Below are 17,169 nucleotides of genomic sequence, written 5' to 3' on the forward strand. Positions count from 1 at the left end.
AATGAATGTCTTCATTCAAGGCCACAACACAAAAACCAAATCTTAGTCAAAAAAAGGTTTAGAGACGTATCTTTATTTACAGTATCAGGACATTCATGTACAAATTTGTTCCCATAATAAGGAGCCTCTCGTTTGATAGAGACAAACTTGGACCAATTTACAGTAATTACTATTGGGAGTTAGGACAGAAAAACAAGCGCTGTCTGCATATACAAGTAAATTATTTGCAATTATTGCTGAAGAGATTGAAACCCATGGGATGTTTCCAGTTCTGGGTCAAACGTGTGCAATGGCTTTTTAAACAGTATAATTTAGAGACATACTCTCAAAGCAACATAACGTTTGTTTCATATACATAGAATTAACCCTCTCTCCCCCGTTCCCATTTTAGAAGATATCGATAACCTTAAACAAAACACCTTAAGAAAAGAGATGGCCTGGCAAAACATGGACAAAAAACTGGAGAGAAAAAAAAAGGAAAAAAATATGCAATTGCATTTATGGCCCAAGTCATTGCTAATTCTCCAAGCATGGCACCAAAGAAGAAGAAAACAAAAACAAAACAAAGTATCACAACAAGGTTTAGGGCCAGATTCAATCAGTTCGGCTTTAGCCAAACCCACATAACTGATGTTTTGACATTGTCGGAGGTGGAACCGTGTTAGAGCTGTCAAATCCACAACGGATCCCGGCATTATACCTGAATCGGACATCGCCATTGGCTGCACAGAGTCGCATTGAGAGAAACCCCATGCAGCCTTGTTTACAAGTTGGAACATTGGAATGTGAGATGTAATCTACACCTCGATTAGGCTGATAGAAATCCTCATTATTTTGCTCAATGATTTTCCATTCGAGCGTCATTATTTCTATATAGCCTACACTTTCTCGTCCTGAACTTTAATGCAAGTGGGATGGCTGTGGTTTCGTAACAATGACCACAAGAGCAGCTCTGATTTGACAGCTCCAACGCAGTTCCACTTCCGACACCGCCAAAACATCAGCTCTGCGGGTGTCGGATATGGGTTAACGCTTGATCTGACTGAATCTAGGCCTTAGTCTGGATTAACGATTCCCATGTATAGTAAAGCAGCACAAACATAAGACAAAAAACAACAGGAAAAAAATAAAAAAAAGAGTTTGGCTTACGAGTTCAGACCATGAGGTGGGTTAAAAAGTGTCATATTTATTCTGGTTTGTAAGTGCGACATTTTGTACCGCTTTCAGCTAGATGTAAGAGCAGGGGTTCTCCACTATGGTTCCTGGCGAGCTACTGGATGGTGCAGGCTTTCGCTCCAAGCCATCATTAATGTACCTGATTTTACTAACCAACCAATTAGGGCTGTGATCTGGTGTGTTAGTGAACGGCAGGAGGGAGACCCAATACAACCAGTACCTCTCCAGGACCGGAGCGAAGACCCCTTGTGTAAAGGTTGAGATGTCTGTGTGTGTGTCTGTGTGTTTGTGTCCTTCAGTATATGAACTCCCCGGGGACCTCTTGGAGGGTGCTAAAGGGCTCCTCGAACTTGAAGCGCTTGGAGATAGCCTTCTGGTCGGGGTTTATGACCTCCTTGTCTGTTGACTGGCGACACTGGCCCAGTGTGTAGGCTGCCACCACGATCAGCTCCTCTGTTACAGGACCTTCCTTCTCCTCTTCCCTGATGGGGCTCTCAGGGCTGGCTGGCTCCGAGGGGCACTTGGTTGGGCTGATAGTCTCTTTCACCGCTGTTGTCGCCTCCGCCTCCTTTTTCTCTTTTGGCTGGAGCCACTGGTGCTGCAGACACTCTTCTGCTGTGGCACGGTTCCTGTTGGGAGAAAGGAGAGTGTGAGGCCAGGGAATCAATGGGAATATCCACCTTCTTTGCTGGCTTGGTGGGTTTCAGCAAGCATGGCTCATGCAACACCAAGGCTGTGGGTTTGATTGCCCAAAGGACCTATTCTATGCCATATATACAGTGCCTTCGGAAAGCATTTAGACCCCTTGTTCTAAATGTTGTTATGTTACAGCCTTATTTTAAAATGGATTAAATCGTTTTTTCCCATCACCAATCTACACACAATACCCCATAATGACAAAGCAAAAACAGGTTTTTAGAAATTTTTGCAAATTTATGTAAATGTATTATTTTATTTTTTACAATTACTCAGTCCTTTGTTGAAGCACCTTTGGCAGCGATTAGTCTCGAGTCTTCTTGGGTATGATGCTACAAGCTTGGCATACCTGTATTTGTGGAGTTTCTCCCATTCTTCTCTGCAGATCCTCTGTCAGGTTAGATGGGGAGCATTGCTGCACAGCTGTTTTCAGGTCTCTCCAGAGATGTTCAATCGGGTTCAAGTCTGGGCTCTGGCTGGGCCACTCAAGGACATTCAGAGACTTGTCCCGAAGCCACTCTTGCGCTGTCTTGGCTGTGTGCTTAGGGTTGTTGTCCTGTTGGAAGGTGAACCTTCGCCCTAGTCTGAGGTCCTGAGCGCTCTGGAGCAGGTTTTCATCAAGGATCTTTGTACTTTGCCCTATTAATTTTCCACTCTATCCTAGTCTCCTAGTCCCTGTCACTGAAAAACATCCCCACAGCATGATGCTGCCGCCACCATGCTTCACCGTAGGAATGGTGCAAGGTCTCCTCCAGACGTGATGCTTGGCTATCAGGCCAAAGAGTCTTTAGGTGCCTTTTGGAAAATTCCAAGCGGGCTGTCATGTGCCTTTTACTGAGGAGTGGCTTCCGTCTGGCCACAACCATAAAGGCTTGATTGGTGGAGTGCTGCCGAGATGGTTGTCCTTCTGGAAGGTTCTCCCATCTCCACAGAGGAACTCTGGAGCCCTTTCAGATTGACCATCGAGTTCTTGGTCACCTCCCTGACCAAGGCCCTTCTCCCCCGATTGCTCAGTTTGGCCGGGCGGCTAGCTCTATGAAGTGTCTTGGTGGTTCCAAACTTCTTCAATTTAAGAATGATGGAGGCCACTGTGTTCTTGGGGACCTTCAATGCAGCAGACATTTTTTAGTACCCTTCCCCAGATCTGTGCATCAACACAATCCTGTCTCGGAGCTCTACGAACAATTCTTTCGACGCCATGACTTGGTTTTTGCTCTGACATGCACTCTCAACTGTGGGACCTTATATAGACAGGTGTGTGCCTTTCCAAATCATGTCCAATTAACTGGATGTACCACAGGTGGACTCCAATCAAGTTGTAGAAACACCTCAAGGATGATCAATGGAAACAGGATGCACTTGAGCTCAATCTCGAGTCTCATAGCAACGGGTCTGAATACTTATGTAAATAAGGTATTTTTGTTTTCTATTTTCAATGAATTTGCAAAAATGTTTAAAAAAAAGGTTTTTGCTTTGTCATTATGGGGTATTGAGAGGAGGATGTTTTTATTTAATCCATTTTAGAATAAGGCGGTAACGTAACAAAATGTGGAAAAGGTCAAGAGGTATGAATACTTTCCGAATGCACTTTATACACTGAACAAAAATATAAACGCAACACGTAAAGTGAAAAGAGCCTAGAAATGTTCCATTGACACAAAAAGCGCAATTTTGAGCACAAATTTGTTTACATCCCTGTTACTGAGGATTTATCATTTGCCAAGATAATACATCAACCTGACAGGTGTGGCATATCAAGAAGATGATTAAACACCATGATCATTACACAGCTGCACCTTGTGCTGGGGACAATAAAAGGCCACATGTCTCAAGTGTTGCATGTCTCAAGTGTTGCTATTGGCATGCTGACTGCAGGAGTGTCCACCAGAGCTGTTGCCAGAGAACTTAATGTTAATTTCTCAACCATAAGCCACCTCCAATGTTGTTTTAGAGAAATTGGCAGTACATCCAACTGGCCTCACAACTGCAGACCACGTGTAACCACGCCAGCCCAGGACCTCCAAATCAGGCTTCTTCACCTGCGGGATTGTCTGAGACTAGCCACCTGGACAGCTGATGAAACTGAGGAGTATGTATGTCTGTAATAAAGCCCTTTTGTGGGGAAAAACTCATTATAATTGGCTGGACCTGGCTCCCAAGTGGGTGGGCATATGCCCTCTCAGGCCCAACCATGGCTGCCTCCCTGCCCAATCATGTAATATCCATAGATTAGGGCCAAAATAATTTATTTCAATTGAACTGTAACTCAGTAAAACATTTGAAATTGTTGCATTTATATTTGTATTCATTTTTAGGGCATTAAAGAGTCATTACTCACTGGGGTTCTTTGATGAGCAGGGCTTTGATGAAGGTGATGGCGGCCTGGTCTACATGCTCCAGCTCCTCCTCCTGGTAGCTGATGTTGATCTGGGAGATGTTGAGGAATGTCTCCTGCTTGTCCTCTCCCAGGAAGGGAGATATGCCCGTCAGCATCACATAGGCCAGTACACCAATACTCCTGTCAGCCATTTACAGTGACAAACGGTTAGACAGCCACTGGAAATAAGTTCCAGATTTTCTCTCTAAGATAAACTCATAACTTTACATGTGCATAATGGAACGGTGCTGTTTTCTTTCATGTGTGAAGTTTTTCATTTTCTATCCCTTTTTCAAATAAGCTTTTGGATAATTCAATCACAAGCCATACAACGTACTGTTGCACTAAGTTACAGTACAGTGAAATGCCACTTACCACATATCTGTCGCTGTGCTAATCGGCTCGTAATTCAGGATTTCTGGAGCTGCAAAATATTTGTCTTTATTTTATTTGGGTGAACTATCCCTTTAAAGATTTTGGACATGTTGAGTGCAGTGACCATGATGTCCATAACAAAATGGCGTCTGCTGCACTACTTACCCACATACTCCGGGGTCCCCATGATCTCCCTGAGCTCCTGACTGCTGCTCACCATCCTGGACAGACCAAAGTCCACGATCTTGATGTCCCCCAGAAGAGCATCGCTGGTCAGCAGAATGTTCTGGGGCTAGAGAGGAAGAAAGAAAAACACAGCAGCTTCAGAGGAGGTCCAGTGGGGCTAACTTGCGTGTGTTTGGTACTGCGTCTAAACAGCGATATTAAAGCTCGATTCCATCTTTAAAGGGATAGGGCAACATTCTGGCAATTAAGCTTTTTTGCTAGTTAGCAATGGCTCCAGAAACGACCTTCAACGTCCTTCAAACTGCACGCATACCTCCCAGAAAATTGGTATCCGCGAGTTCATCCGACTCTGGGCAAGCAGAAAAAAAATGGCCAAAATGTCACACTATCCCTTTAATCACAAGGTGGACTATGTGATCACATGCATATAACAAGAACGTTGGTAAAGCGTCTAGCAGGTGTCAGGGACTGACCTTGAGGTCCAGGTGCACCATGTTGTTCCTGTGGAGGAAAGAAACTCCCTCTAGGATCTGTCTCATCAACCTCTTCACGTCCTCCTCTTTGAAGGCCTCGTCCCTCTCCGCCACACACTGGTTAAAGATCTCTCCTCCGGCTGCACTGTGGACACACACCGACCGGTTAAAGATCTCATCTTTTCCATACAAACATGCAACCAAGTTGAAACCGTAATAGTAGTATTTTACAAGCTGCTTTGCTTTTTGGATTTGACAGGCTGGCTATATGCTGGTGTGCATTGGATGCACACAGACCACAAGTAAAACCACACATCTTATCAGTACAAACATTCAAACCTTTCATTTTGCATTTCACTACTCTCTCTCTGTCACTAACGTCTTAACCTCAACCAGTGGTTTGCTATATTCTTTGGGAGTCTTGGATAGCCTGTCCTGAATGACCAATCACTGAATGATTGATGACTGTGATTACTGTGTTTCTCATGTCTGGTGGTGGTTATGCTGCCTTCCAGCTAGGTCTGGTCTCCTGTCTGGTGGTGGTGGTTATGCTGCCTTCCAGCTAGGTCTGGTCTCCTGTCTGGTGGTGGTGGTTATGCTGCCTTCCAGCTAGGTCTGGTCTCCTGTCTGGTGGTGGGGGTTATGCTGCCTTCCAGCTAGGTCTGGTCTCCTGTCTGGTGGTGGTGGTTATGCTGCCTTCCAGCTAGGTCTGGTCTCCTGTCTGGTGGTGGTGGTTATGCTGCCTTCCAGCTAGGTCTGGTCTCCTGTCTGGTGGTGGGGGTTATGCTGCCTTCCAGCTAGGTCTGGTCTCCTGTCTGGTGGTGGGGGTTATGCTGCCTTCCAGCTAGGTCTGGTCTCCTGTCTGGTGGTGGTGGTTATGCTGCCTTCCAGCTAGGTCTGGTCTCCTGTCTGGTGGTGGGGGTTATGCTGCCTTCCAGCTAGGTCTGGTCTCCTGTCTGGTGGTGGGGGTTATGCTGCCTTCCAGCTAGGTCTGGTCTCCTGTCTGGTGGTGGGGGTTATGCTGCCTTCCAGCTAGGTCTGGTCTCCTGTCTGGTGGTGGGGGTTATGCTGCCTTCCAGCTAGGTCTGGTCTCCTGTCTGGTGGTGGGGGTTATGCTGCCTTCCAGCTAGGTCTGGTCTCCTGTCTGGTGGTGGGGGTTATGCTGCCTTCCAGCTAGGTCTGGTCTCCTGTCTGGTGGTGGTGGTAGTTATGCTGCCTTCCAGCTAGGTCTGGTCTCCTGTCTGGTGGTGGGGGTTATGCTGCCTTCCAGCTAGGTCTGGTCTCCTGTCTGGTGGTGGTGGTAGTTATGCTGCCTTCCAGCTAGGTCTGGTCTCCTGTCTGGTGGTGGTGGTAGTTATGCTGCCTTCCAGCTAGGTCTGGTCTCCTGTCTGGTGGTGGTGGTTATGCTGCCTTCCAGCTAGGTCTGGTCTCCTGTCTGGTGGTGGTGGTTATGCTGCCTTCCAGCTAGGTCTGGTCTCCTGTCTGGTGGTGGGGGTTATGCTGCCTTCCAGCTAGGTCTGGTCTCCTGTCTGGTGGTGGGGGTTATGCTGCCTTCCAGCTAGGTCTGGTCTCCTGTCTGGTGGTGGGGGTTATGCTGCCTTCCAGCTAGGTCTGGTCTCCTGTCTGGTGGTGGTGGTGGTTATGCTGCCTTCCAGCTAGGTCTGGTCTCCTGTCTGGTGGTGGTGGTTATGCTGCCTTCCAGCTAGGTCTGGTCTCCTGTCTGGTGGTGGTGGTTATGCTGCCTTCCAGCTAGGTCTGGTCTCCTGTCTGGTGGTGGTGGTTATGCTGCCTTCCAGCTAGGTCTGGTCTCCTGTCTGGTGGTGGTGGTAGTTATGCTGCCTTCCAGCTAGGTCTGGTCTCCTGTCTGGTGGTGGTGGTTATGCTGCCTTCCAGCTAGGTCTGGTCTCCTGTCTGGTGGTGGTGGTTATGCTGCCTTCCAGCTAGGTCTGGTCTCCTGTCTGGTGGTGGTGGTTATGCTGCCTTCCAGCTAGGTCTGGTCTCCTGTCTGGTGGTGGTGGTAGTTATGCTGCCTTCCAGCTAGGTCTGGTCTCCTGTCTGGTGGTGGTGGTTATGCTGCCTTCCAGCTAGGTCTGGACAGTAGCTTTAGCTGTACAGCTATTTGACATTCCAGGGTTGAGGTGGAACATTTTACTCTTATTCCACCACCTGGGTGATTCTGCCCCGGGCGATGCTAGCTGTTGAGTGATCCACTCCTGGCGTTGACATAGACAGCCCTTTATAATGATATATGGCCACTGTTAATGAGGAGAGACCCTTTTTAAGAGTCTGTTTCCCTCTGTAGCCAGCCACAGACAGTGATATGTCCTGCTAGTTCACCAGACAAGGTCATGGATCTCCTCTTGGGTGGGCTTCGGAGGTGCCGTGTGTGTGTGTTTGGGGTGGCGGGTATGTGTGTGTGGCTTAAAGCAATGGCATTCTGTTCCAAAACTTCTCTGGGGGAACTTGAGTCTATTCCAGTGTCCCCCATGGGAGACAGCTAGATATTGTATCTAGATCAAGGGAGTGTGTGGAAGGCCCCATCTCGCTAGAGGGATTGGTTCTAACATAGCACACTAATTAGGGATAGTGCACTACAATACCACTATTGACACGGTTTGATCATACGATTGTGATTTGTGAATAATATTATGAATATTTCACAACACAGTATGCCACAAAGTTAATATAACTAAATGACATGGAACGGAAAGGGCTTGCCTTTTGAAATCACTGGCAGTTCTTAGTGACTGAGGGATAATACTTTATTTTACAGTCCTATTTCAGATGGTTATTACAAAGAATGATTGATGTCTTATGTCTATTTCCTAGTACTTACTAAGCACTGCTTCAATTAATCCCAACAAACGTAAAAGGTCATTATTAGGTAACCATTGTGTACATCATATCATGTGGCTAAGTAAATACCAGGCAAGCAACAGACTGTAAACTCAATACTATTTGAAAGTCTTGTGTTATCTCTCATAGTACCAGTTGTGTAAAGTACTTAAGTAAAAAATACTTTAAAGTACTACTTAAGCATTTTTGGGGGGTATCTGCACTTTACTATTTATATTTTTGGACTACTTTTACTTCACTACATTCCTAAAGAAAATAAAGTACTTTTTACTCCATACATTTTCCCTGACACCCAAAAGTACTTGTTACATTTTGAATGCTTAGTAGGACAGGAAAATGGTCCAATTCACACACTTATCCCTGGTCATCCTGACTGCCTTTGATCTGGCAGACTCACTAAAGACATATGCTTTGTTTGCAAATGGTGTTGGAATGTGCCCCAGGCTATCCTTAAAGAAAAAAGAAAGAAAATGGTGCCATCCAGTTTGCTTAATATACGAAATTTGAAATGATTTATACTTTAACTTCAGATAATTAAGTATATTTCACCAATTACATCTAATTTTGATACTTAAGTATATTGAAGACCAAATACTTTTAGACTTTTACTCAAGTAGTATTTCACTGGGTGACTTTCACTTTTACTTGAGTCATTTTCTAAGAAGGTATCTTTACTTTTACTCAAGTATTACAACTGGGTACCTTTTCCAGTCTTGATGACATGAGGAACTAGCAGGGGGGGGGGGGGAAACACCACCCTGTGCCCCTTTCCACACGACACCTTATGTGACACGTGAAACTAACTTCATTTCCTCCTGACCTGCAGTGGCTGCCACCCAATTAGGTTGGAAAGCGAGACACGAGAGTTTGTTGAAAGAGTGAGGCTTATCAAAAATAGACAAGGGCTCCCTTGAAGCCAACATGAATTGGGTCCTGTCTGGGTATGGAGGGAGTTTCAGAAGTTGTTTTGGTTCTAAGGCTGAAAATACAGCGCTTGCCACATGCCAGGTTGAAAACACAAAAGGTGGAACATAGAGACGTCAGACTTTCGTCAGCTGAGTGGTAGGCTTCATGTAGGCCTGCTGTACTGTATTGTCACATGGGTCTAAACTCACGGTATGTGGTTTTGGGTTATGCTGTATTATATTTTTTCCAGGTGGTGTAGCTGTACGCTGTGTTGCTCTGTGGTGTTGCGCTGTGCACATTATGGCATTACTAGTGATTCTATTTCTCTGGAGCTGTTGTTGTGCTAGTGTTGTGTTGCTCTGTGGTGTTGCGTTGTGCACATTATGGCATTACTAGTAATTCTATTTCTCTGGAGCTGTTGTTGTGTTAGTGTTGTGTTGCTCCTCGGCTGTATCTAGGATGACATGTCCAGTGGCTAAGCCTGGGTGGGTGACTTGTCTCTGGTTTGTCTATGTCGGTCTGTCTACCCATTCTCTTCCCTCTCCGAGTATAGGATCCATCATCCAACAATTGGCCAAACTCGTCACAGACAGACAGAGACAGAGAGAGAGAGAGACAGAGAGAGAGAGAGACAGAGAGAGAGAGAGAGAGAGAGAGAGACAGAGAGAGAGAGAGACAGAGAGAGAGAGAGACAGAGAGAGAGAGAGAGAGACAGAGAGAGAGAGAGACAGAGAGAGAGAAAGACAGAGAGAGAGAGACAGAGAGAGAGAGAGAGGCCCCATCGAAAAGCAGTGATGACTCCAGTCAATGCACTCTCTTGCAAAGGGCAGACAGCTGAGAGAGAAAGCCAACAACCTCTCCTCATTCATTATCTTTATTATCTTCCAGACAGGTGAGTCACATAGTGAGCCCATGCCTACACATCAGAGTGTACAGTTAATGTCCTTGAGTGATATTAAAACACATGGGCCATGTCTCAATAGTTGGAGAATGAAAGTCCTTTCCTCAGGTCTTTTTCTTCATTAACACTTGATAGGTGAATAGGATTCCGCTATATTGCTCATGTCCTGCCAGATCAGCTATCATGGAGGTAAGAAAACAAGGTAGTTTAAAGGGCAACTCCACCACTTTTCAACCTCATTTTCCTTATCTCCAGCGCAATACCAGTGTCAACACGTGTGAAAAACGGCATATTATATATGAAGTTAAAAAGTCCATAGTCAAAAGTTAACACTTTAAAAAGTGCTTTTTCAAACACTGAGATTCGCGGTGACGTGGGGAGCAAGAAAAATACCCTCCCTTGGGCTAGAAACTCGCTGCAGGTTTTGAAAAACACAGTTTTATTTTACTTTCAATACTACCCTGTAATGTCACAAAAGCATATTTTTTTTTAGGACCTTACATTTTGTTTTACCACTGAGCTGTTTTCACATATGTAGACACTGGTTTGGTGCTGGAGAAGAATGAGGTTGAAAAGTGGCAGAATTGCCCTTTAACTCGTGAGACACAGCATATAACTAACTCTCTAGCTGAGGGCGAAATGTGCTTTTCTGTTATTGTCTCTTAAGGCAATTCTGGAGAGATAATGCAAAACCCCCCTGCAGTTTCACTACCTCACCATCGGGTGTCAGTCAAGGGTAGAGGAGATGGGTACAGTAGCCTGGTACAGTAGCCTGGTCTATGACAGTAACAGAGTGGGATTAAACCTAAACAGAGGGAGACCTCCTTCCCAGGTCGAGGTCTGGTAAAGCACTCTGCTCCATATGGTCAGCCACGAAAACACCCCATGGAGCACTAACTAAAGGCTGTATCAGGAAAATCATGTTATCAGCTTTGTTTTCCCTGTAACTCAGTGGTTGCTAAATGTTTCAGCATTGTGACCCACTAATCAAATCATCACAGCTGAGTCTCAAATTGCAACTCTGACTTGGTCCCAAGTCCTGACCCACCATTTGGGGAAACAAACTGCCCCAACTGCAAAAAAAATTAAATAATCTGGATATTTTCAACGTTAGTCACTTGGTACCAAAACAACAGAGGGGATTCTGTTTGAACTTTGCGACCAGTATAATGCCGGACACCAGGGACGTCCAACTGGCAGAGAAAACTCAGACAACACGACACAGAACCAAAACGTTTTTTGTGGGGGGGGACAGTTCCTCAGAGCCTACCCTTCTCTATGTATTCTCCACAGACACCGAGGACATGGAGGGCTCAAACTGGTTCCTCTGTTAGCACGGCCAGTAATTATAGCCTAGCGCTGCCAGTTTAGCCTCTTAGAGCCTCTAACCACTGAGTGCACCAGGGGCGTCAGGGGAAATGAATCTGGCGGATTCATAACTAGGTCATTGCTGTTTTGGATGATGAGAGCACGTCTGGCCAGTTGCTGCTGTGCTGTTTTGGTGTGGTGGGACCGGGGGTGAAACCCCCTTCTAATCCGAGGGGGCTCACACAAAGTGACATGAACTCTTAATGCCAAAGTGCCACACACATCACATGCACAAAAGAAACTATTGGAATGTAGCCTATTGCCCCATTTCAGAGAATATGGGAGTTTTCTGAGTATAATATTTCTAGATTTTGGGCCCTTAGCTCTCAGTATAACAGGTCAATCATTGCTTAATCTGATCTGCTGAAAATGTAATGATGAATAGTATGTATTGGGATCAGTGGTTAATATGAAATAAGATTATAATTTTGATACCAATTTCCACGATACTAGCTTGTCAAACTATTTATGTGGATGGGATATCTTTGAACGTGACCTAAATCAGTGTTCAGTCTGAGCGGACAAAACATTTCCCGTGCCCTGGATTCATTCAATCAAAGACAGATAGATCCCACTGATCCCTGACCCATTTCAGCGGAACACGGGAATCGTCCGGTCTATTTCTATATTTGTGGTGACCTGTTTTGTTTCACCATTCAAACAAAACACTAGCCACTTGATCAATGGAAGATGAGAACGAGAGAGAAGAAAGAGGATGGAGGAAGGTGAAGTGGTTGGATTGAAGGGACAGAGTGACAAAACGATCAAGTGCCATCGGGCACAGTAGAGCTCAGTGTAGATTTGCTTGAGATGGGCTATCCCCCTCGCTCCGGAGATTAACCCTCCTTCATTGCTCTTATCCTCCCACTTCTCTGGGCTGGCAGCCACGGTCCAGACCCTCACGTGCCGCCATGGAGCACCACTGACATAATAAACTTCCATCTGGGGCCCAGGGAGCCCAATGAAGCCACATTCCTCCCTCACCCAGCCCCTCCCCTCTCCATCCTGCCTGGAAAAGAGCTTTGGAGCCCTCTCCCCCAACCATCCGCACTCCCCCCTTCCGCCTCATACTGTAATTGCTCTCTTTAATTTCAGGCTGACCCTCATCAGAAGCCTCACCACCCCCTCCCTCTCCTCATTCCTCCCGGTTTGCCGTAGAGCTTCAAAATATCCATCAGCTTAAAAAATATATTAAAAAAATAAGACGAAAAAGGAAAAACACAAAATCTATTACAACCAGGACTTTCTCTCTATCCGCCCGCCCTCCTCCCTCCCTCTCTCTCTCTCTCTCTATCCGTCCGTCCGCCTCCCTCCCTCCCTCTCTATCCGTCCGTCCGCCTCCCTCCCTCCCTCTCTATCCGTCCGTCCGCCTCCCTCCCTCCCTCCCTCTCTATCCGTCCGTCCGTCCGCCTCCCTCCCTCCCTCCCTCCCTCCCTCCCTCTCTATCCGTCCGTCCGCCTCCCTCCCTCCCTCTCTATCCGTCCGTCCGTCCGCCTCCCTCCCTCCCTCCCTCCCTCTCTATCCATCCGTCCGCCTCCCTCCCTCCCTCCCTATCCATCCGTCCGCCTCCCTCCCTCTCTATCTATCCGTCCGCCTCCCTCCCTCTCTATCTATCCGTCCGCCTCCCTCCCTCTCTATCCGTCCGCCTCCCTCCCTCTCTATCCGTCCGCCTCCCTCCCTCCCTCTCTATCCGTCCGCCTCCCTCCCTCCCTCTCTATCCGTCCGCCTCCCTCCCTCCCTCTCTATCCGTCCGCCTCCCTCCCTCCCTCTCTATCCGTCCGCCTCCCTCCCTCCCTCTCTATCCGTCCGTCCGCCTCCCTCCCTCTCTATCCGTCCGTCCGCCTCCCTCCCTCCCTCTCTGTCCGTCCGTCCGTCCGCCTCCCTCCCTCCCTCTCTGTCCGTCCGTCCGTCCGCCTCCCTCCCTCCCTCTCTATCCGTCCGTCCGCCTCCCTCCCTCCCTCTCTATTCGTCCGTCCGTCCGCCCCCCTCCCTCCCTCCCTCCCTCTCTATCCGTCCGCCTCCCTCCCTCTCTATCTATCTATCCGTCCGCCTCCCTCCCTCTCTATCTATCTATCCGTCCGCCTCCCTCCCTCTCTATCTATCTATCCGTCCGCCTCCCTCTCTATCCGTCCGCCTCCCTCTCTATCCGTCCGCCTCCCTCTCTATCCGTCCGCCTCCCTCTCTATCCGTCCGCCTCCCTCTCTATCCGTCCGCCTCCCTCTCTATCCGTCCGCCTCTCTATCCGTCCGCCTCCCTCTCTATCCGTCCGCCTCCCTCCCTCCCTCCCTCTCTATCCGTCCGCCTCCCTCCCTCCCTCCCTCTCTATCCGTCCGCCTCCCTCCCTCTCTATCCGTCCGCCTCCCTCCCTCCCTCCCTCTCTATCCGTCCGTCGCCCTCCCCCGCTCCGTCGCCCTCCCCCGCTCTGTCCCTCCATCCGTCGCCCTCCCTCGCTCCCTTCCTCCATCCGTCTGTCGCCCCTCCGGCCGGCCGGCCAGCCGTCCCTCCGTCCCTCCGTCCGTCCTCCCACCGCCCGTCCGTCCGTCCTCCCACCGCCCGCCTCCCTCCCTCTGTCCGTCGCCCTCCGGCCGCCTCCCTCCCTCTGTCCGTCGCCCTCCGGCCGCCTCCCTCCCTCTGTCCGTCGCCCTCCGGCCGCCTCCCTCCCTCTGTCCGTCGCCCTCCGGCCGCCTCCCTCCCTCTGTCCGTCCGACCGTCCCTGTCTGACCATCCGTCCGACCGTCCCTGTCTGACCATCCGTCCGACCGTCCCTGTCTGACCATCCGTCCGACCGTCCCTGTCCCTCCGTCCCCCTCCCTCCCTCCGCCCGCCCATCCCCCTCCCTCCACCCGCCGCCCTCCGGCCGCCTCCCTCCCTCTGTCCGTCGCCCTCCGGCCGCCTCCCTCCCTCTGTCCGTCCGACCGTCCCTGTCTGACCATCCGTCCGACCGTCCCTGTCTGACCATCCGTCCGACCGTCCCTGTCTGACCATCCGTCCGACCGTCCCTGTCCCACCGCCCGCCTCCCTCCCTCTGTCCGTCGCCCTCCGGCCGCCTCCCTCCCTCTGTCCGTCGCCCTCCGGCCGCCTCCCTCCCTCTGTCCGTCGCCCTCCGGCCGCCTCCCTCCCTCTGTCCGTCGCCCTCCGGCCGCCTCCCTCCCTCTGTCCGTCCGACCGTCCCTGTCTGACCATCCGTCCGACCGTCCCTGTCTGACCATCCGTCCGACCGTCCCTGTCTGACCATCCGTCCGACCGTCCCTGTCCCTCCGTCCCCCTCCCTCCCTCCGCCCGCCCATCCCCCTCCCTCCACCCGCCGCCCTCCGGCCGCCTCCCTCCCTCTGTCCGTCGCCCTCCGGCCGCCTCCCTCCCTCTGTCCGTCCGACCGTCCCTGTCTGACCATCCGTCCGACCGTCCCTGTCTGACCATCCGTCCGACCGTCCCTGTCTGACCATCCGTCCGACCGTCCCTGTCCCTCCGTCCCCCTCCGCCCGCCCATCCCCCTCCCTCCACCCGCCCATCGGTCCGCCCGTCCCCCTCCCTCCCTCCGTCCCCCTCCATCCCTCCCTCAGTCTCCCTCCCTCAGTCTCCCTCCCTCAGTCTCCCTCCCTCAGTCTCCCTCCCTCCGTCTCCCTCCCTCCGTCTCCCTCCCTCCGTCCACTGATTTCACATGCCAGAACCTCCAACAGGCTAAATCCATTCCGCTCTACTTCCCTTCTGTATTAAAAAATATAAAACAAAACAGCTCCATTATCCATATTGAATGGTGCTGACAGGGGCACTGCCAATCACCAGGGAGGGATCGCTTCCTATCCTTCACTCATCCCTCCTTTTTTGACAGGGTTATTGATGATATTGTGCCCCTCCTGGTCGTACAGAAGAAAGTGGGTAAAGGCAGGGGATGGATAGTCAACTGAGGTCTGAACAGCAGATCAACAATGGGCTTGGGGGGGGGGGGGGGGATTAAGACTAACGGGAGTGCAGCGGCAATTAATAATCTAGTAATCTAGTAATCTAAAAGATTACATTCTAATACACAAAAAAAATGTCATCCCGCAAATGCTATACACCCGATTTAACTATGAAAAACGATCCCCCCGCTTCTCAACGTAATACACATTAGGCTGAACGAGCCCCCTCTTCTCAACGTAATACACATTAGGCTGAACGAGCCCCCTCTTCTCAACGTAATACACATTAGGCTGAACGAGCCCCCTCTTCTCAACGTAATACACATTAGGCTGAACGAGCCCCCTCTTCTCAACGTAATACACATTAGGCTGAACGAGCCCCCTCTTCTCAACGTAATACACATTACGCTGAACGAGCCCCCTCTTCTCAACGTAATACACATTACGCTGAACGAGCCCCCTCTTCTCAACGTAATACACATTACGCTGAACGAGCCCCCTCTTCTCAACGTAATACACATTAGGCTGAACGAGCCCCCTCTTCTCAACGTAATACACATTAGGCTGAACGAGCCCCCTCTTCTCAACGTAATACACATTAGGCTGAACGATCCCCCTCTTCTCAACGTAATACACATTAGGCTGAACGATCCCCCGCTTCTCAACGTAATACACATTAGGCAGAACGAGCCCCCGCTTCTCAACGTAATACACATTAGGCTGAACGAGCCCCCTCTTCTCAACGTAATACACATTAGGCTGAACGAGCCCCCTCTTCTCAACGTAATACACATTAGGCAGAACGAGCCCCCTCTTCTCAACGTAATACACATTAGGCTGAACGAGCCCCCGCTTCTCAACGTAATACACATTAGGCAGAACGAGCCCCCGCTTCTCAACGTAATACACATTAGGCAGAACGAGCCCCCTCTTCTCAACGTAATACACATTAGGCTGAACGAGCCCCTGCTTCTCAACGTAATACACATTAGGCTGAACGAGCCCCCTATTCTCAACGTAATACACATTAGGCTGAACGAGCCCCCTCTTCTCAACGTAATACACATTACGCTGAACGAGCCCCCTCTTCTCAACGTAATACACATTAGGCTGAACGAGCCCCCTCTTCTCAACGTAATACACATTAGGCTGAACGAGCCCCCTCTTCTCAACGTAATACACATTACGCTGAACGATCAGTCTCAAAGGAGAGTAGTAGGGCTTCTCATCCTGTTAACATGAGCAATCTAATAACTGGCTACTCCAGTATTTGTCCATTGAGTAGCCCCCACCACAGGGAGCATTACAGCCTTGTCCAGGTGAGCAGTCAAGTCACAGAGGGGCTCCATATGGACTGGAGTGACCGTTAGCGGAGGTCAGCAGTGTGGTGCCCTTTGCATTAGCTTAGGATGCTAATCTAGCAGGCCAATCAATTATCTCCCTGCTAATGCTAATGCTAACACCACTTCCATCCCCCAGGCTACTCCAGGCCAGGGCACCACAGGGGTCCACTTAAAGCTTCTTTAAACCTGAGTCGGGGGGAGGGGGTGCCCAGCAAGCCACAGATAAGATGTGTCTCTGTAGGCTACTCTACTAGGACCTCCTCACATTGAAATCAATGTTGGAGCCACATCATGTTGGCTAATGTACTGCATTTGAGACACTATTCAATAATCTTTGGTGGCAAGGAGAAAAGCTGGGTGGACGTGCATCGTCTCTGTGGCCACAGTCATTAAAACACATAGACGACGCGCATCCATCAGACACTCCCTCCCTCTCCTCTGTGAACTGGACACATGACTGTTTGACCACAGACCCAACTTCTCACGGACACTTCCTTATGGTGGACGTCAAAGTGGTCCGTTTTAAAACGGAGTGGGGTAATTGTGTGTGTGTGTGTGTGTGTGTGTGTGTGTGTGTGAAGGTGGTGCAAGACAAACAAGGGCTACGAGTGCC

General features: G+C 49.5%; 1 protein-coding gene across 1 annotated transcript in view; it reads right to left on the bottom strand.

Moving 5' to 3' along the window:
• Positions 1-84: 84 nt before the first annotated feature.
• Positions 85-17,169, bottom strand: part of LOC120050373 (serine/threonine-protein kinase 17A-like) — a 43,537-nt gene continuing 26,452 nt past the window's right edge. The window contains exons 3-7 of the mRNA XM_038996959.1: positions 5,284-5,428; positions 4,790-4,916; positions 4,625-4,673; positions 4,211-4,390; positions 85-1,805 (exon numbers count right to left, since the gene is read on the bottom strand). Of these exons, the coding sequence (XP_038852887.1) occupies positions 1,472-1,805; positions 4,211-4,390; positions 4,625-4,673; positions 4,790-4,916; positions 5,284-5,428 (835 nt within the window). The 3' untranslated portion in view covers positions 85-1,471. The remainder of the gene's footprint in view (positions 1,806-4,210; positions 4,391-4,624; positions 4,674-4,789; positions 4,917-5,283; positions 5,429-17,169) is intronic.

The sequence above is a fragment of the Salvelinus namaycush genome, chromosome 7 (assembly GCF_016432855.1).
Source record: "Salvelinus namaycush isolate Seneca chromosome 7, SaNama_1.0, whole genome shotgun sequence".
NCBI classification, from domain to species: Eukaryota; Metazoa; Chordata; class Actinopteri; order Salmoniformes; family Salmonidae; genus Salvelinus; species Salvelinus namaycush.